Raw genomic sequence first — 22,875 nt, 5'->3', positions numbered from 1 at the left:
CTGAAGGGGTGACTGGGTTCTGTTTCATAGCTCTCTGAAAGAAAGGATTCAGTCTCCTTCAGGCATAGAGGAATAAGAGATGATGGCTTCTTTGATCTATTTCCATTTTCCAGAAAGACAATTGTCGGGTTAAAAAAAAATGGAGGTTTGCAAACTAGCAGGTGGAGGGAGGTGAGAGAGACATGCTCGGGGTTTACTTGTGTAGATAGCAAGTTTGTGTTTGCCCAGCAGGTTACGGAGATGTGGGTTTGGCTTATTGGCTTCATGGAGAACCTCTACTCTACAGTTTGTATGTAGTATAAGAGAAGTTTCTGCTTGCTCCTAGAAGCTCTATATTGTCAGTCAGCATTCTGAACCCTCAGCCTGTCCTCCTTTATACGTGCGTGTGTGTTTACATATATATGGTGGACTCAGTGCTTGCCTTTGCTGATGGAAAGTTAATAGCACTGGAGGAATCAATAGCTAGAGAAATCAATTTCAGGGGTAGAAAAATAGAGAACAGCACTCTTAAAAGGCACCTGTCCTTGGGAGGTCTTGTACTTATATGTAGCTGAGGAACAGGTACTTTGGTTGGGATTACAATTTTGGTGTTGACAAGCAGTATATGAGCATTGACCCAAATGGTGGTGTCCATCATTGGCCTCACCATTTTTCAGTGGTCACCACATCTCTCAGGATCCTATGTGGTTTTCCAGTGTTGACTGAGTAACTTCTACATGCATGGCTCAGAAGGAAGCACAGAAGTGAACAAAATCAGCACTGCCCCACCCCCATGGAGCTTGATTTTAACAGGAGAGAAAAACATGAGCCATGGTGATAACCATAATTAGTTACTATGGAGATGAGAAGTAGAAGGGAAAAAAATGCATGGAACTTCAAGAGCTTGTGGGGGAACTCTTGAGGCCTGAGCTTATCAGGGAGCTCAGGGACTTGGTTTGTGTGCTAGGTGAACTGATGGAGGAATCCAGGATTGACTGTGAGGAGGCCCTGAGTTCGGTAGTCTGAGGCTGACTGACAGAGCCAGAGTCACAGATATGAGGAGGTGCTGGCTGTATCTTGCTAGAACGTATGCCACAGGATGGAATTGGTTCAAATTCTCCTCCGTTTTCACCTATTTCTCATTCCATTCCTCCTTCTTGTCTGTGAAATGGAAAATCTAGCTGTAAGGAGGAACTGATAACCAGACCCAGAGCTAGGTTTTGTGGAACCTGAGCTCTTACAACTTGGAGTGGAGTCTTTTGAAGAAAAAAATGCAAAATTACAAATACCAAGTGAGGTGCAAGGTCTGTAGACATCTGTCAATGAAAAGCCCTCAAGCAAAATTTTCATTAATTTGGCAAAAAAGTTGTCTTTGGTGTTTTATCATATTCCTATCCTCAAAAACCTTTCTTCTCATCTCATCTGAGACATTTGTCCTCACACTGACTTCCTCATCAATTTGTTTGAGGTGGCAAATACAGCTTACCTGTCTTATGTTGAAATCTCCTGGAAAGCTGGCTCTCTCATTTCCCAAGTGTCCAAAAAAACTTGGGAATTTCCTCTTTTTTGCCCAAGACTTCCATGAATGTTCCTCCCACAATCAAGGCAGGAAATGTTGGCTGGGACACTTTATTCTTTTGGAAATGTAGAACAGGAATATGAATTTCCGTAGGCAAAATTACTCTGTCTGGTTGGGTCTGGGCTGGCACTCTTTGGTGGAGTCTGGTCTGGCACTCTGAGAAGCTGCCTGGATCTGTCTTGTGTGAGGGGAGCAAATCACTTGGAACTCACACTCATGACAATGAAGAAACTTAGTTCAGTGAAGAAATTTAGTAGTGAATAAATTACCACAAAAAATGTCAACAAGCTCTTCTCTTCCTAAAGCCTACTGATGTGGTCAAGGCCACCTAGTAGTAGTTTAGAGTCTCTCTCAGTCTGGAACATGGGGGCTCTTGGTGTCCATAGATTAGAAACATCAAAGAATCGTTGAGACCAGATTGGAGAATACAGTGTGCCACAGAGAGGAGAAAAGTAATTCCTCTCCCGATGCTGTTCTTGGTTCCTCAGCCAGCTTCCCAGATAGTCCCAGCTCAGACACACCCCCAAGTCCTCTGGCAAGATGTTGGGCTTGGCACGTGGAATGTCAGTCTTAGTTCTGGTGGGACTTCTGCTGTGAAGATGCATTCTTGCCTAAAGTGATGACACTGTGTCCTTACTAACTACTTGCTGCCAAGTTAAAGGGAAATGATGATCCCTTCAGACCTGGCGCCTTGTGGGCCCTCAGCCTCAGGGTCTCCTCACCTTCGACTTTTCCCTTGGAGCTAAAAGTTACAGTATGATTTTATTGCTCAGGCAGAACACATCTGAAGTAAGTTTTCTGCCTCCTCAAGACAACAGAGGGAAATGACCAGGCGGTTATCTGAAGATTCTTTATGCAGCTGTGCATTCCCTCACATCTGAGAGCATTTAAAGCTGTTCTCAGAGAAAGAAAAACACCTGGCATGTATCTCTGAAGAAAATGCCCTAAAACCGAGCCTGCCTCAGTGTGGGTGTCTTGGAGTCTGCCATGGTGCCTCTCCATGCTGGGAGCTGGCTTTTTGGAGGTGAGGGGAGAATCTCCCAGATTTGGAAGAAAGTACTTGAGTTACTTACTCATTTCTCATAACGCCGGTTCTGAGTTGCTTTGCATCTCTCTCCTCCTAGACTGTTTTTGAAAGGAATTGCCATTCTGAGGACTGTGCCACCGACCTGCAGCTTCAGGGTCAGCTGTTGCTCTCTGGGTAAGTCACTGCTCTTTCATGATTTTATTCTGCAAAGCTCTTTTTCCTTGACCCCAAGCTCAAGGCCTGACTGTGTATTTCCCTACCAGAGAAGTACAGTTGGTAGGTAACAGTACTATTTTGCATGCCGAAGAATGTATATTATATAATCATTTTAATGTAATTCTAAACTATTATTTTGGGGTATAATTTGGTTTTTGTTTAGCTTATCATCCCACCTCTTATACTTTAGCTTTAATTTCTGAGTATTTGTGCTAGGAAGGGTGAATTTCATGTTTATTCATGGTATTGAATTGGACCATGTGAACCTGTCAATATTCAACTGTTTGGAACCAATTCTTCTGATTTGACTTGCTAGAAAATAAAGATTCTTTTAATCTCCCCCCCCCCACTTTTAACAATAGCATCTGCTGTAGCAACAGTAGTGGCAGCAGGAGGCAGGGTGGGGGTGAAGGAGGGCCCAGGCTATCCTGATCAAGTGAACAGACAGTCCCTCTATTGTGCCGGGGTTTCCTCCCACAGACAGAGCCCCCCGGGCTAAAGGTGAACAGAGGGCTTCTGTTTCCTCTTTGCCAACCTTTTATTTCAGACTTCTTTTAGGTTAGAGGCTGGTCCTAATCATTTAGCTGCACTTCAGAGAGTGATTTCCTTTTGCGACAATCCCTTCTGAAAGGTTGTTTTAGCCTTGGGGCCAGAAAGCCCTTCCATATGATTTAGTTCCATTTCTCAATAATATTCACCAGTTTTGAGAGTTATTCTCGAAAATGCTGTATAGTGCCTCTTATTTTAACTGTGAGAGTTAGGTTATGGTAGAATGAAAGAAATATCCCTTCATTAGTTAGTGACTACCCTAAGATGTTTACTTATGAAAAAAGTCGAGGAAAAGTAACTCTATATATTTTTTTCCTTTGATTGAATTTACTGGGGGAATGGTAATGGATCTGCCCCCAGCACCCCCTCATACACAAATACTCTTCCAAACCACTTAATTATGAGTTAGCATTATTTTTGATTAGGACACGATTGGTAGATTAAAGAAGCACATGTTTTGCCAAGCTATGAACAAAACTTCAGACTCATGGAGTAGCTTTTGGAGTTGTTTAACATTAGTAGGAAGGACCGTCTGGGACTTTTAGAGAAACCAATTTGAAAGGAGTTTCATAAAGTATCAGGCTATTAATTTTAAATAGATCTAAGAAAGTGTTTTAAGGAAGCAGTAACATGAAACAAAAATATATGAATTTATTTTTTTCTTGAAGCAGTCTGTAAATGTTGGAAATTTTTTGGATGTAGAAAATTTCATGTGGTAGAAGATTCACTTGCTCCAAGGATAAATGTTAGGTGATAAACATCCTGTAAACATCCTGATAGTTTTACCACCCATTTGTAAATGGACAAATCCATGTCTAATGAGTTGTGCTTTTCACACATTAAGATGTAAAATTTGAGGTGTGGTGAAAGATTAACTTGCACCTAAAACTGCTTCCACAGCCCTAACCTGCCTCTCAAGAGCATTAGTCTTGAGTTCTTTTCTGTTGGCCTAGTAATTGATAGTGTGTGGATAACCAGCATGGTGGCCAGGTGAGACTCCTAGATGTATCAGCTGGCTGTTACCACAGAAGTGTGCTATGTAACAGGCCTCAAAGTTCAGTAGCTTCAAACAGAAATCATTTATTCTCACGGACCTGCAGGTCAGCTGAGGATTGGCTGGTCCAAGCTGGATTCAACTGAATCTTGACTAACTTGCTCATGCATCTGCGGTTCAGCGGAGGGTATGTTGAGCTTAGCTTAGCTCAGGTACCCCATTCAGCTTTACTTCTTGTGCTTTTCATTGTCCTACTGGAACCAGTGGGCTGGGCATGATCTTCTCGTGGGGTGGCAAACAGAAGCATTGGGAACTCTGGGTCAGCGCTCAGAGCTGATGCACTACTTCAGCCTTATTCTGCTGTCACAGCAAGTCATATCACCAAACCATAATTTAAGAGATGGGCTTTTTAGTGACAGGAACTGCAGAGTCACCCAGGACAGAGCACAGATTGATATAGAGAGGAGTGACAAGTTGGAACTAATAATGTCTTCTACTCTACCATATAAAGAACAGGATAACCGTCTTCTTTCCTGATGCTTCACAGTGTTTGAGGCGACTTCAGCCTTTCACACACGTCTGACTTCCTAGGACTCAGACATACTACCTGGAGATTGTGAGGAGATTTTCTGTGTCTTAAAAACAGTGTCCATGGCCCAGAACTCTGAGCCTCTTCTTGGTATGAGTTATTTCCCAAAAGTCCCTCAGTCTCCCAAAATCATCTCTTGGTGAAATCACCCAATAAGCCTTCATGATACTCGTGGGCCTACGGCTATTCCCAGAGGAGCCATTAGAGAAACATTAATATGTGATTGAGTCAGTAGAGATACACAGCCAAAGCCTCATTCACAGTTACACTGAACTCATCCAAACTTTTAAACAGAGCCAGGCTCAGAGAGAGGAGCTGAATGGTCAGTGTACATTGGTGAGAGCAAGGCTGGTGGACAGAGGCTGAGTGGCTGAGCCTGAAGTGGGCTGCTTTGGTTATCTTTTAACTCTCTTGATTCATTTTTGCCCGGGATTGCATGTACATTTCTTTGGTGTTTAAGTCTGAGGAGTGCTGAGCATCAGGCTGCAGGAATGAAGGTGATATGGCCCCTGTTCTCCCCATGTGCACAGCCTGGAAAGGAGAGGATGAGAGACCAGTGGAGGGGGAGGTAGGGTGAGCAAGTGAGAGGATGAAGTTGAGATTGTGTGGATCTTCTTGTCCTTTAGTGAACATATTTCCAACTTGAGTTTTGAGGCAGGTGCTCCCTCTGCCCACCTCCACTCCCACACGCTCAGCTCCCACCCATGGAGCTGCCTCCCGTCTCAATGCAGGAGAAGCCTTGGCAGGACTGGGTGTGCTTGGTCACAGCTTCTGTCTTTAGAGTCTAACCCTTCTATGAGCTGTGACTACTATACTGAAAAGGTGAAGCAAAGGGAGGGCAAAGACAGATTCCTCCAGGGCTGGGAGACTGAGCAGTACGAGGTGTCGAGACTCGGTCCCCACAGACCCACCTGACTGAAGTGATTTGTCTTGAGAAAACAGAGGGGAAGACATCTGAGATTGACAGGGCCTCCCAGCATGGCCAGGATCAAGTGAGGAAACGCTGACTGTGGCTGAGACTTGTGCATGTTTCTGTTTTGTTATTTTCCCCCTCATCAAAGAGCATGAATCCCAGAAGGACTGTTGTCTCCTAAAGCAATCTGCTCTGTGTTTAAGACTATGCTGGTTCCAAAGCAGGCCATTTCCAAAGTGTCCAGTAATAGGGATAAAGCTGTTTACAATCGTTTCTATTATGTGGGATTGGAAATTCCATAGGAAAATGATGCAACTATGTTTTGTTTTGTCTGAATATCACAGTACCTAAGAAAGCATCATATATGGTTAAGAGAATGAAGAAGAAATATTGACTATGGCAGTTGAGCTAAAATGTATATATTTTCGATGGAGACCTGTGGAGCATTTCAGTGCTTTTTGGCAAGCCAACTTGAATAATGAAAGAACCCTTTAGGGAGGTGAAAAGACACAGTGGAATATTTGTGAAGTTATAGGAACCATGTAGTGGCCACGTATAATGGTCCTATGGTTACAGCCTCAGTACTGCTGTTATTATGGCAGGACAGTTGTGAAGTGCATTTCCCAAAACCCTTGGCTGGGAGATGGATAACTCTATGCATGAAAGACCAGCTTTCAAGAGGAGGACCACTGTACCCATGGATTTACAGTTTGAAACAAATTATTCTTCTCCAAAGTTGCAAAGTGGCCAGAAGCATCAACTGTACAGTGGAGGATAGAATTAAAATTATCTTGTTTTATGAAGGGGAAGACACTCCTGTTAATGGTACACTTGGTTCCCTAGAGCCTCTGATATACATAATATTGTGTGGATAGAGACTTAGTGCTGGGTCTTACAGGTTTGTTCTCCTCTCCTGCCTGGCCCAAGGCTTCTCCCTTATCCATGCTCTGCCAGACCCCTAATCAGACCCAGAAGCATCCTTGCTTGGTCCCCCCTGCTTTTATTGCATTTATTGGAACTAGAGGGACAGGAGTGGTGCTGCATGTCATGTGTCTGGCTTTGCTCAACCCAAATGTCAGCTGAGACAAAGAATAACCTAGAACCTGGAACAAACTGGGTTCCAGTGATCAATACAGTTTCTACTAAGTGAATGTAGATGACCACAGACTGAAGGAAGGTTCCAGAGTTTTAAATATTTCACTAGAAGTTGCTTAAAATGAAGGTCTTCCAGAAGCTCCATAAGAATTCCCACTTACCCAAGAAGTACTTCCCTTCTAAATGCACAATCATGTTGGTGTATTGTGTTGAGGTTCACACTAATGAATAAATATCTGAAACTTGGGAAAAAATTAAATAAATCTCTGTAGTGTCTTACCAGCAACATGACCTTGGGAAGTTGTCTGACATCTCTGTGTCTGTTAATTCATCTGTAAAATGGGGGAAATAAGGGCAAGACATTATATTGTTATTTTGATTATTTAATGAATTAGTTTATACACAAATGCTTTCAAAGGTATTTGGTTATACAAGGTAGAGGAATTGCTAAGCATTCAATAGAAGAGATCCAGCATTATCATTTTGCCACATTCTATTGGCCAAAGCAAATTCACAGCATCAGCTGGATTCACAAGACAGAGAAATAAACTACTCTTGGTGGAAGGAGCTGCAGCACCAGAACCAGATGTGACTGGAGAGGGACTGTCGATCAGCCCGTTGCACCCAGTACTGTAGCATCATCCTGCAGCGATCTGCTAAGATCTGTGTCTAAGGATACAGCTCAGATTATTGCCTCTCAGGCGTGAAGGGACTGAGGTGTTTATAGATCAGCTCCTGAGGTGCATGGTTTGATGGCTGCTCTGGGGTTAGCAGGGCAAGGACAGTTAATTCTCTGGCACTTACAGCCTGTGACAGACTCCTTGTCTGGTTCTGGGAAAACACCCTGAAATACAAAGATGGAGACACTGGCAGCTGGAAGTCACCAAGAGCACTCAGAACAGTGTGAGGGGGGTGGCAAGGGGCGCCCCTGATGATGATGTCTGCACTATGCCCTTTCTCAGAGATCCTCAGTTGATGAAGTTTTTCTAGAATCTCTGGACGGAGTGCTCTGCCACCTCTTGACACTGAGTTTTCTTCCCATTAAATATCCTGGAATGCTTGCGCTCTGTGTTTTGCTGAACCCCAGTATTCTCCATTAGTAACTGTTTCCTGTTGGGGTAGTCTGTGTCTTCTTCCACTACCATGTATAACCATGTATTGAAGGGCAGTTAGCTTTAGAACAAACCCATGAGCAATCCAGGCTCAGGAGCTTTGTTCCCAGTTTCCTAGTGCAGCCACAGAGGCAGGTGGGGATGTATCCACAGCATATCTGGGCATTGAGGATCAGATCCCTGGCATGTCCATGCTCCTGGGAGGGGTCTGGGTGGAGCCTGCCCTGCAGCTGTGGTGCTTAGACCTGACTCCCCAGCCTGGGGATAAGTGCACACGGCCACCTGGGCTGGGCTACCCCTCAGTTATCTGCAGGGTGGAGCAAGCCCAGATCCTGGGCTCCCCAGACTTGGCGAGGTTTCAGTACGTATTGGCACAGTAGCACAGAACAGGAAGCAGGTAGGCAGGGTTTTGGGCCACTTAGCTGAAATCAAAAAGAAAGTTAAAGGGCAAAGGCAGAAAAACTACTGAGGGGAGGTGCCTGAGGTGAGTCCAGGTGGTAACCTTTAGACAGGCGGCTTCTGTCTTGAAATAGCCATGGCAGCTTAGGGAACCTGGACTGTCTGTGAACCAGACGGAAATGACCTTTGGAAATTCCTCCCTATCTCAGGGAGGATCTGAGTTGTAGTTTCCTAAATGGTCTACCAGGCTCAATGTCAGGCTTGGGGGTGTGGGGGTGGGGGATGTGGGGAGTGGTGGCTGTCACCCCAGGAGCAGTTGTCCTTTGTGGGACAGACTCATGTAGAGAAGGTCACTTCATTTTCAGAGTCTCACTATACAAGTGGCAGAAACCTGTCCCACCAGATCCAAGACTTCAGGAACAGCCCTCTCCCTAGCGAGCAGACACTGACCGAAACTTTCCATCTGGCGGAAAGAGGACGGGGAACCACGGGCAGCAGGGACACAGCACAGCAGAGGCCTGGGCGTCCTCCTGGCCCGCCTCTTTCCCAAGTGGCTGGGATGGCTGGGAGTGTCTGGGTCTACCTCCGGGTATAGCTAATAAAACTTTTCCTTGGCATTGGATATAACCAGTCATCAGAAGTTTCACATGGAAGCATTTTTCCAGCAGGGTCAAAATGATCTGGCTGTTGATTCCTTTTCACTGGCCTCTGAACCCAAAAACAGGACCTATTGGGAGAATATAACTACTAGATCCCCGGCAATCCCCGGCGGCTCTTAAATCCAGAGCAGATGGGGAGCCACGTGCTCTTTCTTTGCTAAGATTTTTGCAGTTTATTCTGTGACTGTGCTGTTGGTCTCCTGCCACTAAGACGAGACTCGCCCATCTGGGAGCGACTTAGTGATGGCAACAAAAGCCGAGTTCCAAAGATGCACAAGCTGTTTTGTTTCCTGAAGTAAATCTTCCCCCCACACATTCTTTCCTTGTGGTCTCGCACACACCCTCTCATTAGCATCTCTCCCCAGTTTGTTCTGAGCCACCTGACATAACCCTGCTAACTCGCCACAGATGAAAACCCCAAAGGCAACTGAGGTGGAGGAGGGATGATCCTTCTCCTTTATCCCCAGGACATGGCGACGCCCACACCCCAGAGCCAAAGGTGGTGGACATGACTTCCCGGAACTGCCCCTAACACACAGTTCATTGAAGCTGCAGAGAGAGGGAAGGTACCGTGTGAAGAGCTTCTACAGTTTCATGGGCCACTCCATTGCTGGTGATCTTGATCCCAAAATGACGAGGCTGGGTGGACGCTGCTGGCGCCACAGCTAGCTCTTTTGTACTGCGCAGGTGCACCTGCCCAGCCACTGAGTATCGCTGCCTGGGGCTCAGAGCCAGGCTCCTCCAGGTTGGAGAATGGCCCTGGGCACCCCTGGCCCGGAAGCTTAGACCCATCCTAGGAGCAGCCTTCAGTTAATGACTGGCCGAGGGCAACCCCCTTGTCAAGCTACACACTGTGCTTTTGGCTCTGGAACCCTGTGTGAATCATGCCCAGGCCAGACTTGGCCTAAGGGCCAGCCTTGCTCAGCTTCCTCCTACTCCCATCCTGCCCCATCCTTGCTCAGAGCCCCTCAGGGCATGTCCCTATAAAGCAGCAGAGTCTGAGGCACAGACCACAGCTTCCAGGGTGCTGACCAGACACCTTAGAACTGGGACCTCACCTTTTGTTGTTTTTAGTTCTCCTGGCCAGACAGTCTGATTTCTTTTTAGGACTATGAGTTTCAAAAGGAAAGCGAGTCCAATGTTGTTTGTGGGTTCCTCTGAGCTGGCCACTCATGGGCAACTGTGTCCTATTTGCCATCCATAAATCACAGCAGAACATTCCTTGACAACTGTTGGAGTATAGCTCATATCACAAGGCAAGTCTGGGGACACTGAGGCTGCTATTGACCTGATGACGTGACTGTCTCCATGGACGTCTTGGGATAACTGCAGGGATAACACCTTAGACATGGTCACAATGTCCCTTTGCCTGTCCCTTGTAAAGCTTTGTCCCCCATTCCTGTCCTACCCTCTGGGCTGTTCCTCATACCATTGCCACATGATCAGCTTTTACTCTCCTGTATGCTTTCAGTAAATGGCACAAGAACTTCTGCTCAAGCACCAGAGTCTCACCTTGCAAACCTCTCCATCACTGCTGGGTCCCACATCGCATTCCCCCTGCAAAGTGGCGAAAGGTTCCCATTCCAGCGTTGTTTATCGGATATTAGTGAGGGTTAAAGGGGAGATAATTGCTGATGGGCTTTTTAATTTTCTTCAGAGTTGGAAGGTTTGGGTTCTCTGAACTCAGATCTGTGGTGTATGTGTAGGGGTAGCTTCAGGCAATATATGGGACTTTGCATCTTTTAGAGTTACTTCTGGATGCTTCTTCCCTGAGGCAGTTTGTAAAGAGGACTAGCCAGACACAAGGGATCAAAAAAAAAAAACAAAAACAAAAACTAAACAGGAAACCATCTTACAAAAGATGGCTTTTGTGACCAAAATTAAGTGGGAAACTGAGCCACAGTCCATGGTGCAGGAGGGAGCCCATGATATTGGGGTGGAGATAATGGACACCCTTCTTGCCAGAAACACATCTCTTTCATAGCATGTTTTCTGTGTTCACGGGATTTGAACTCTGTGTGAGTGCCAGAGAAACTTGATGTGATGAGTGTGGGCCTGACATGTTGAATTTTTTTTGCATTTCTCGTTTTTTGCCTTCAAGAACCCAGATGGGAAGCTACTTTTCCCTGCTCTATGGCTGCCTCCACTCACTGGAAAAAGGTTCCAGACCCAGGAGGCTTGGGTGTCAATACATTCTGTTGTCTGCAACCATTTATACCCCCATTTGATTTTTGAGCTAAACTGGAGAAAAATCACGGCCACACAGAGTTATTTGTCGAGGAACCACAGGGCCCCTGCTGGCTTGGGTTTTCTGAGTTGCCTGACCTGCTGGCCTCTGGAAATGCAGGTCAGCCTCTTGCACTCTGAGCAAGTGTGTAGTCGCCAGGTTTCATGGGCAGATTCAGGGTGACAGAGGTGGCACAGCACCAGGGCTGCACACCAGCCCTGTCTTACGACATAGCACCTCTGAACAGACCACAGATCTTGGGAATTCCTGTCCCCCCCCCCCCCAAGTATGCTTTGTCTTTAATCCAGTTGTTACAGTGAGCAAAGTTGATTTGTTCCAGATGTCCTAAGATTTAGTGATTCCGGAAACTACCCCTAAAGTAAAAGCTGATGAGGATTTGAACTTCTCTCTTAGCTGGGGACCAGCAGTTCTTTTCACAGTTAAACAGATGGGGCAGGAGGAGAGCCCCTGCACTGCTGGGAGAGCGGGGAGGGCCTCTGGCTTCTCTGTTTGCCTCATTAGAAAAAGAATGATCATTAAAGAAAATACTGATTCTAATACCACCTGAGTCATTAAATGAGCCAGAGGTAGACCCAAGTTGATGTTAGCAAAGCCAGTGAATATATAAGTATGTTACTATTTTTTGAAATAACACATTTATGTTAAGTATCTGAATGTTGCTAGGGGAACCACTATTTTGGCTCAGATCATCTTAGTAAATGCTTTTCACTCACTTTGAAACTGGCCAAGGTGGGTATATATGAGAGAGGTTGGGGTACTTCTGGCTTCATGTAAGTGTTTTTCAAACAGAAATTGAGTCCCTGGGAACATTTCCTTGACCCACTGTAAACTTTAATTGATGTGCCTTACAGAGGTGCCTCACAATCGCTATCTGGAGTTAATAACCATATGGATCTGCTTTGTATGATTAAAAGGATGTATAAAACACAGCAGAGATGGGAAGCACATCCTCAAAGTAAATGTCGTAATAACCTATTGTTGGAAAAGGTCGGAACCTCCATCCATCCATCCATGAAGCATATTCTGTTTAATGATAGTGTTATTGATTTATGCAGTATTGCAGATATAAACAACATGACTATTAAAGCCACTTAGAGTTATGGATTTAAAACAAAAGCAGAAATTAATGTCGACTGATGGTTCTTTAGATTTTTAAAGGCTTATCTGAAAGTAAGCAAATGTCCAGAGAGATGGTGAAGCATCTTACACAGACCTGCATTAACCCAGGTTTCAGAGGAAGCCCAACCAGGCCCTGGAGTGTGTCATACAGAGAAATTAGTGGCGGGGCAAGTGGAGGAGAGACCTGGAGTAACAGGTAGAGGATGAGCAGACCTGACAAGCAGGCAAGGTTCCAGATGTGTCAGGGAGTGTTGAACAAAGTATGGGAAATGAGGTTCCAGACTAGTCAGAGTGAGGACCCTCAGCTGGTGCCCAGGAGGTTCAAGGCTGAGGCTGGAGGCTACAGGAGCCCAGCTTCTGTGTTTATGTGGCAGTGGGTATGGGCCACGCATAGGACAAGGTGGGCCAACTGCCCAGCAAGAGGAGGCTTCAGGTGCCCTCAGGGCTCACTGGCTGGCTGTCGCATCCTCTGCTGGTTGTCCTCCTTGTGGACTCCCTCCGCCTCACTGCCACAGGTATGTGGTTGGCCTACCTTCCCCTGAAGGACTTGCTCTCCAACGTGCCTCAGGATCTTCTACTGCAGCCCAGGCTAAGACCTGCTGTCTTGCTGCCTTTCCCCCTCTACCCCATGTAACCGCTGAGGCTCATCTCAAAGGTACTTTGTGGGGAGAAAAAGCACACATGTGGTCTGTTTTCTTTTGTGACATTTTAAAATGAGCTTTTGGGGCTGAAACAGTATCAATTTTATTTTTAAGCACTCAATTTTTGTCCAGTTTTTACTCAAAGGCATTTAATTTCTCTTTGACCTCTGCTTTGCCAGTAACATGAGATAGGTGCCATTAAAGGGTAATCACAAATCAATCCTTTTACGTTATTAAAGTCAAATATGTTTAATTTACGAAGAGCCCATTCCTTCCCAACAGTCTACTACATTTTATAACACCTTCACTTTGGTATCTCATTAATGATAAGATATTCTGAAGGCTAGGAAGACAAACACAATTTTCTCATTTCATTCTAACCAAATAATGTTTATGTAAATTTGATACTGGCTAGTTATATTTCTATGTAGTTTAAGGGCTGTAGGCCTGGAGACAGAAGATGGACCCAGAATGGGAAGGCTGCCCAGCTCTGCTGTTATCTGCTGCGTTGCCACTGCCAGGGGTCACCTCTCTGACCTGAATCTGTTATGTGGTGACTCAGGTGAACCCCAGCCATTTGTCAAGTCCCGTTTCTGATTTAATGGTGTCTACTCATTTTTAAGAATTGGAAGCATGGTTTATAGTTTTAAATTGTGGTAGCTGTAATTCGTCATTGCTTTTATGACATGCTCTTGAGAATATGTGGTTTGTTGGATGCTGAAACCTTATCAGGAATCATAGTCCATATTTTGTGATCTGCTTCACAAAGTCCTATTTTTTTTAAAGATTTATTTATTTATATAGAGCCAGGGTACAGGCCAGAGATGCGAAGGGTGAAAGGATTCACCCGAGACAGAGTGGGGAGCAGAACAGGTAGATCCACGAAGTACACTGCTGAGGGGAGCAGTGGGCGGGTCAGGAGAGGTCTGCCGCACCATGTGGTCACCTCCGGGGCAGGCGGGGATCGAACTCATGCGGAAGTGGTTTCAGCTTCTTAGTGCAGTGCTTTAACCCGCTGCGCCACCAGGGAGGGCCACAAAGTCCTATTTTTATATGATTTCCAGGGGTGGGAGTGTGGGTAGTGAGTGAGTGTATGTCCAGTCTGTCTTGGGTGCATTTTTGATGCTAGGGGGTTCCCTTCATTGTAAGATTCATGGTTCATCTCCTCAGTAATACATTTCCTAATATTCCCCTACCTTCTCTGCCCCCTCAATCCCTATAGAACCCCTTCTTTGTGCTCTCATAGTGTAAGGATGGTCCTGGGCATCTTCATTGCTGTGGGTCAGTACTCAGCGTATGTTGACATCTTCTTAATGTTTGTCTCCTCCACTAGACTAAATTCCTTGAGGGCTGGGACCATATCCTTGGCACCTAAATTGAGAAGCCAGTTTTAAAAAGTAAGGATGGATGGATAAATGATGAGAGAGGAGGAAAGAAGAGGGAGGAGAGGTGAAGAAAAGCAGGAAAATGGATGGGTTTGGCTTCACTTTACCATAAACCTAGTTGTCATTATCAAATAGAATTGTGGTTCGAGAAAAATGTCAATAATATTTATAATGGTATATGAAGACTGTAAAACTCAGACATATGCTTAGATTAAACCTACAATATATTTGATAAAAGCCTAAAACACGCTTGCTTTACTCGGGCTTAGATGTAAGCTAGCAGCAAAAGAAAATAAAGGCACTTTATGATATGGAAGTCAGTTATCACCACAAGCTTTAAAAATAAGTGGGGAATGGGATAAAATACAATGTGGGGAGGGCAATGCATTGAACTATGGTGATGGCACAAGGGTGATTTGGTGTTGGGCAGCCCACAGGGATTACAACTGAGATGGGAAAATGCACAAAATGATGCAAAAAAAAAAAAAAAGGTCATGGTTTATATCTTGAAGACTTGAGGGTGATCTAAAATGACCTCATGGAAAATTAATTATTAAACACCATATAACTGCTTTAGTTTCTTCCCTCATCATATTCACAAAAATTTATCTGCATAAAACTATTTCTGTGATGGTAGAAGGGAAAGACCTTGGCTTTAGGGGCATTGGTGGTTCAGCATATGATTGATATGGAAATGGATTGCATTTACCCATTAAGGAAGTTGGAGCCCTCAGCCCTGCTCACATGCGGTGACAAGTGAGGTCAAAGGGCGAGATCTGTAGCACTTGCAGGTGGCACAGCTAAAATGCCAGCAGGGACCTCTGATGTCTGGCATCATGGTGCTGAGCTTACATGTAAACCTAACATGGTCAAGAACAGCCACTATAAGATGTGTTAGGACAGTTATATTTGTTATTTCTGATAACAGCTGAGCAGTAAGTTTCCAGCCGGCTGTATATGTGCTGTAAGATAAGCTTTCTAGAAACTGTACGGTTCGTAGCTTATGTTGATTGTGAATAAATCGATTAAAATAGACCAAGATGATCAGCATACCAAATAACATGACCTGCTTCAAAGGCTACACAAGCAAATTAGAATTAATGGAAAATTTTCTCAGGGAATAAAATTCCTTGAAAATCACAAAGACTGTTCTTCAACAAATAAGTCAGCTCCCATGGAATGTTTGGCACAGAAGGCCTCAGCCTGATCAATTAATCTTTCAGCAGTTCTGGCAGAGAGGTTAGTTTTCATGGAGTCCTGCTCTTTTCAGATGTCAGTAAAAGGCATGTCTTGCCAAAGCCTTTGTTGAACAAGATGGAGTTTATGTAGGAGCTGTCTCTCTACCCACGGACCTTTGGCTCTAATCCAGCCCCCCTACATGGCTTTGTGACCTCTGTCGGGAAAGGAAGGGTTAAGTGGCTCTGCTGGACCCAGCTTCTGCACACGTAAAGTTCAAAGGAGGCGCCGCTGACCTGTGTGGGGCTGTTGTACATGTTCATCCACTCGCTCAGGGCTCATTGTGCCAGATGCATCTCTCACTGGGGGTACAATAAGGAGCAAGACCAGACAGAGGGCCTTGCTCCCTGGTTCTTAGGCCCATCCCAGTTGGAAAGAGGTAGCCCTTCATCAAAGAGTCATGCTACCAAGTGTTTCTCAAATCCTTTGTCAGTGCCATGAAGGGTTGGTGAAGCCCCTGTGGCTGGAGGCGCTCGTAATAGGGAGATTTATTTCACCCAGGAGGGAGGGAAGAGAGCAGCTGGGGTGTGCTGGGCAAGAGGGTGGAGATTATAGACAAGGATGGAGAGGGGTGGGTTTTGAAGACGTAGGGAACATTGAGTTCTAAACCGCCCACAAGTCCTTGGCCAAGCCACCTTCTCTCTCTAAATCTTGATTTCCTCATATCTAAAACTGGTACCAACATCAGGAACCTTTCATGGTATTGTTAGGTTTCAGTGAACATATTTGAAAGCACCCAGAAGCATGCTGGCAAATTGTGTTTCTAAGAATAGCTTTGGAAACAGACACATACTGTTTTATACATAATTTTTTAGCTGTGAAATAGACTGAAAACAGCCTTAAGACCTCTTTTGTAAAAAAAAGTCTGAGTTCACATTCTGCCCTGCAAGGTGACTGGCTCCCCTTAATCACAGAGACTTGCTTGAATCACTTGACTTTGAGCTTTTCTGTCTTTGCTCTCTGTTTAATAATTCTATTTGGAAGTGAACTGTAGATGCTCTCTGAGGCCACTGGGCTACTCGTGTGTGCTTATGAATTTCCTTCTCCAGATAAAGTGAGGTTAGCTCTCTTTCATAGCTTCCTAGGCCAGAGGATTACTCCTTTAATCTTCTAAAAGCAAACAGGAGGATAGAAATAACCTATCAGTTGTTTAAAATTAAAATGGCCAACAATAATAAATAATTGCCACAATAGCTTGAGGTCAAGGTCTTCATTTATTGGAGGCCATTCAAGAATTTGAAACTTTTCTCCAAGTTAATTTTTCACATCTTGTTTGGATCTTTAGACCCCTTGCTTCCAAAAGCAAGGCCATCAGATCTCCCGCTACCCATGTTATTTTTGTGGAGGTGCCAGGCATGCAGGAAAAGTGATGTCCTCTCTTCATAAAGGGATGATGATAACTCCTCCTCCCCAAATTCATACTTCAAAGTATTATGGCCTGTTGAGACTTTGGATAGTTCTCTTTTCTTTCATGATGTATTAACTGTATTAATGGCCACAAACAACAATGAACATGTGCTGGTTAATTTAAGCAGAAGAGGAACGTTTGGGGTGGATATGGGCTAATTGACAGAAATCGGCTGGGAACAGGAGGCAAGCCTTAGCGAAGGAAGCCGCCTCTATGCCCTCAACTCTGTAGACACTCAGGCGATCCTGGAAGGCGTTGGTATCTGTGAGCAACACTCAGTGTTCACAGACCTGATTGGCAATGTCTGTTCTCCATACCCAGGCCACACTACCACCCTGACTCAGGTCTGCCCTCTTCCTGCTGATAAGCTTTCCCCTCCTATCTGGAGATCCTCCACCTCCCAAAGAGGAAGGTGTCGGGATGCTAAGCAGCCGAAAGTGACAACTCTTCCTTACATGAGCCTTTTTTTGTTTGGTCACATCTTCAGTGAACCGGTTGGACACAACCTAAATTTGTTTTCCAAAGCTCACATCATACAGTAATCATGTCTCGTGTGCCTCTTTATCATTGTTCCCATTCTCATCTCCATCATTCCTGTCTTCATCCTCATCTCCATGTGCCATTTCCCTGTATCTCCTCCCCCCCTTAACCATCTCCTCCTGCTTCTCTTCCAGTTGCTGAATCTAAAATACTTTAAGAACACCCTTGACTGTTCTTTCCCTAACACCGCTTGTCCAATCCATGAGCAAAATCTATCAGCCTAGCTTGTGAAGTATATCCAGAATACCTTCTCACAGCTTCTACCACCATGGTCTGAGTCATGTTCTCTTGGACTCTGACAATGGCTTCCTAACCAGGCTCCCTGCTTCCCCAGCCTCTTACCCACCAGCGTGAGCCGTTAAACAGCAGTTCTCCACCAGCGAGAGCCAGTGTGAGCCTTTAAACATGGAAGTCAGGTCACACCTCTCCTCTGCTAAGAGCCCTGAAGACGCTCCCACCTTAGTGTCAACTGAGGACCTTACAAGGAGACTGCCTGCTGCGGACTCTTTGCCATTCAGAGCTATACTGGCCTCTTCCTTGACCACTTCAGCCCCACTGCTAGTACCCTGATATGTCTTACCTGCTTCTGTCAGGCTTCTGCTGAGAGGTTTTCTCATCAGTGAGGCTTTCCTGACATCCTATTTAGAATCACAACCCACTTGCTCTCCATATCAGACCCTCTGTCTGTCTGTCTTGTTGCTGTGCATTTTCTCCATAGCTTTTCGTGCCGTCTAACCTGTGTGTTTATTCTTTTTCTATTTTTTTTTCTCTCCCTGGAGCTCCAAGAAGGCAAGACCTCTGTTTTGTTGACATAGAATAGGTGCTCAAAAATATTTCAGTGAATTAATATACAACATAATTCTACATTTTGGAATTGTCTTATGTAATTTTACAGATGGCCTAGTTGTTTAAGCAACAGAACCTCCTGTGCTTCCATGGAAAACTGAGCCTACAAAAGCTGGCTGCCTGAGGACATAGGGCTGCTTAGTGGCATTCCTAGGACTCATCATTCTGTTCCCAGTGGGGTTTCTGTCCCCCTCTCCCAGATACTCCCAGAGGCCACAAATTAGTGAGAACTTCAGGGTATTGACTGCTTTTCCTTCTCCTTGCAGCACTGATGAGAAAACTCCTTATCTAGCTTTGGGGGCTGTGAAGAATATCTCCCTAAACATCTCCATCTCCAACCTTGGGGACGATGCCTATGATGCCAACGTATCATTCAATGTTTCCCGGGAGCTTTTCTTCATCAACATGTGGCAGAAGGTAAGAATTGCACCTCCTAAAGAGAGCCTTTGTTCCATGTGGTGCATTTTCTGACTTTCCTTTTAGCTGGGGGTCAACAGTGATTCTGTAAGGTCTGTCTCTTTATGTCGAGTGTTATTTGTAGCTATTTGGATTTTTTCCTTTTGGACTTAGAATATGTTGGTGAAGCAAAATTAAAAACTGAAAATGCCTACCAAGTGACAGAGTGTCTTTCTCACAGCTGCCCACCCCACTCTTGTGGAACCCCTTCTCTACAGTCATGGGTCTGGCCTCTTGTCTGGATGATAGTCCCTGTCTCCAACAACACACATTCTAAAGAATTCCAATTATCAGTCAATTGTGAAAAACAAGATAAGAAGTGAGGACAGATCACTGTTTATCATACTTGTTGCCAGCAATGCACTTGATGTTTTCCATTAGAGGGTTAGCTCTGTCAGCCTATACTGTTGCATATTTATTTATTCCTGAAATATTTTATTGAATTGAGGAAATTAAATTATTGCCATGAATTGAGGGGGTTTTGGTAGTGTGAATTAAATGATTTGAGTGAATTGAAGGTTAAATAGCGCCACTCAGAAAGAAAAGGAGCTGGCATTGACTCCTGTCTGGTATTGCTTCCATGAACCCCTTTTAGGAAGAAGGAATAACAGCCTTTTGGGGGGCAGCAGGAGAAATGAGTAGACTCAGATAGACTTCATCTACCTGAGGCTATTCAGTTGACAGTTTTTCTGGTGGAAACTTCTGTAGTGTCTCAAACTGTGTGTGGCACTGAACATATTGCCTTGATGTCTGTGTTAAAATAGAATCAGAATCTCTGATGGGATGATTAGGAGTAACTGCTTTTCCTGAGCACTTTGACATGGTTTTGCTCATGGACATCACATGTCATCCTCTTAAGTGATTGAGCATGGTTGTCTCCTGGATAGCTGGCTCTGCTCTGTCAGTGTGTAGGACACACTCAGTAATGTCATTTCCTGAGCGAAGTAGCCTCTGTCCTGCTCTGCTTCCCTTCACCATGGCTATCATTTGAGCTTGGAGACTGCATGATACTCCATCATCAGATATGCTATGGATTGCTTACAAATCCTTACGATTAGATATTTAGATGATTTCTTGTTTAGTTGTCTTTTTAATAATATAACAATGAAAGTCTTATAGAGATTAGTCTGAGCAAGTGATTATCACCAAATAGTTCCACAGTTTTCTGGGGTAAGGGAAGCTGCATTTATAGGCCACCAGGGGCCTTACATACATTTTTCTCATTCCCTCCTTAGTACATGAAATCCGGTGATCTGATTTATTGGAGGAATACTCTCAGGAGAAGACAAGTAAGGGAAGCAGGATGGATCAGGGAAAGGGCTGCGTAAGGTTGTGCTGTCATAAATTTTAGCCTTGATCTGATTTATAAGGTGGAAATAGGTGGGGGAAGTGTCCCAGAGCATAAATCTACTCAGCTGAATTGTCCCCGTGAAGTGTCAGGGGTGTATCACTTCCACCCCTGTGTTCTCACTGGCCACTGTGTCCTGTCACAGCCTCTATTCTGGACGGGGGAGCTCTAGAAAGCCGAGACAGTGCTTCTCAGGAGGACACAGGTATATCCTTAGGCACTGTACCTAATCGTGAGAAAATGGGAACATGTTATTTAAGTCCCTTGCCATTGAATCCTTGAAAATCTTTGCTGCAGGAAACCCTTCAGCTTGGTAGAAAACTGACTAGTATAAGGAGCTCTTGGCAATGTGGTGAATGTTAGTTCACAAAAGTGTCAGGACACAGTGATGTCACACAGCTGTGTGGGTGCAGGGCCAGCTAGAAAAGCAGGTGGTCCAGGTGATGCTCAGTGTAGCAGGAAGGGAACAAAATATCCCCTTCTATGGCTACAACCATGTGCAGGGTTGAGCAATGGAGGACCAAGATGCCACTGACCAGCCAGAACACGACTAACTGCACCCAACTAGGTAGTGAGGGGCCAACAAGGGAGCCCCCCACCTGTAGACCTAGAAGAACCAACATGGACCCTGCAAGAAGTTTCTAGCACAGAATCTAAGAAAAGTGTAACTCCATATACAGAGGGAAAGCAGGGCTTTTGAAGACACAATTCATAGGAAAAAAATGTAAATTTTACAGAGCATTGATGTTTGCTCTTGATGAAATTGAAGGAAAGGAAAGAGGCATAGTAAAACACCAGATTGTCAAACAGTGGCCTTGGGTAAAAATGGAGTGGACTGAGAAACAAGCAAGAAAAAAGTTTGTGGCGGCCATAACAATTCCTAACACCGAAACCAAGAAAGCAAGGACAATTAAAAATGTCCTAAATCAGGACATTGCAGCATTAGCAGGGTGGAGAGCAGATTCATAGTGTGGAGGGCAACCATCAGTGAAGGTGACAGGTGTGGAGGTGGTGTGGTGGAAGGTGGGAGAGTCAGCCAAGGGGAGCAAGCGCCAGTAACAGGGAGAGAAGGCAGAAGTAGATGGCAGCAAAGCACCGTGGGCTTGAACACGTACTGCAGGTATCAGGCAAAAGATTAAGAAGAGTCCATGTCTACACGCAGATTCATGAAATTGTCAACTTTAATAAAGTAATTCTTTAACAAAGTATATTATCTTTAATGGAAAACTAAACAGCTTTCTACAGCTTCTGTAACACTAATATGAAAACCTGGAACGATTTTTGTGAATTATGAATGCTAGAGCCTGTTGCTTGTTCTTCCATGGTGAAGGCAAATAAAGATATCCTCAGATGTATGAAATCCTAGTAACTCTCTTGACTCAGATTCCTCCCAGAGGCGACTCTGACATGATGACATAGTTCAGGTCATTTGCTGGGGGAAAGGGCCTGGGAGGCACTGTGTAGGTGTGGTGTGTTCAGACCTGAAGGGATGACAGACAGGAGGTGAGGACGCATGCGCAGATGTGGGGCCACAGACAGCTCCGCCCTGTCCTGCCAGGAGACTCAGAGACAGTCTGTTGACACCTCTGAGTCATCCCCTGAGGGTTGAGGAAGCTGCTGGAGATATATCCGTGAGCTCCTGTCACTCACCCAAGAAGAAACTCTGCAGTGAGGCCAGGAGCTCTCCAGTACTTTCTGGCTATTGGCCATGTTCCCTGAGGGCAGGAAGCAGCTTTGGTAGAGAGATGTGGGAAGCCTTTGGCTGCTGGTGATGACCTTCTGGTCGTTCTAGGGAATGTGAACTGTCACTGGGGAGCTATTCCTGAGAAATAACTATTTACAGATAAAGCACTCAAGAAGATAGACATTCTTGAATAAAAGTGTGTTAATTCTATAGAAGCCAGCAAAAATTATTTTGACAAATTTTTAAAATAATAAACTTATGTAAAAGAAAAAAACATTACCACAATAAGTATATAATTTAAACGATAAGCCCATGATCTTAGTTATGTCATAAAAATTTGAGAAGGAACTTGATCTTGTCACCCTCCTGCTTCACATTCTTAGGACGGAGTTCAGAATCCTCAGCTGTTCACAAGAGGCCCTTCTGAACCAGGTCCTTCCTGCCTCCCTTTTTCCCAAGCCTCATTGTTTTCCATCCCCCACCATACACGCTCCAATCCAGTCAATTTATCCAATTTATCACTGAAGCTGCTTTGACCCAGGACATACCCCACTCCCTCATTTTTGTTGAATTGCCCTTCCAGCAAACCTCAGCTCAGGTGTTAACTGTGCAGATACCTCATTTGGCTACACAGGTGGTGTAGACCAGTGGGTTGATGGATGAAGGATAATTATCCAATTTTGTCCAAAGTCACAATGCAACTTAGAACCCAGCCTCCAAGATCTCTAGTCTCCTTTGTCCTCATACAATGGCAATATATTAGCTTCTGGATCAGACAAAAAATATTCCTGAGCTAGATTTCTCTGTCTTCCCTTTCGTAGATTTATGTTGGTTCTTTTCTTTAAGGGAAAGC

General features: G+C 44.7%; 1 protein-coding gene across 1 annotated transcript in view; it reads left to right on the top strand.

Annotated features, from left to right (window-relative positions):
• Window positions 1-22,875, top strand: part of ITGA9 (integrin, alpha 9) — a 263,996-nt gene that overhangs the window by 143,848 nt on the left and 97,273 nt on the right. Inside the window, exons 18-19 of the mRNA XM_004676316.2 lie at window positions 2,683-2,759; window positions 18,801-18,951. Of these exons, the coding sequence (XP_004676373.2) occupies window positions 2,683-2,759; window positions 18,801-18,951 (228 nt within the window). The remainder of the gene's footprint in view (window positions 1-2,682; window positions 2,760-18,800; window positions 18,952-22,875) is intronic.

The sequence above is a fragment of the Condylura cristata genome, unplaced genomic scaffold (assembly GCF_000260355.1).
Source record: "Condylura cristata isolate star-nosed mole 26May11 unplaced genomic scaffold, ConCri1.0 scaffold00004, whole genome shotgun sequence".
Classification (NCBI taxonomy): Eukaryota; Metazoa; Chordata; class Mammalia; order Eulipotyphla; family Talpidae; genus Condylura; species Condylura cristata.
This window is presented reverse-complemented; position numbering and strand designations above follow the sequence as displayed.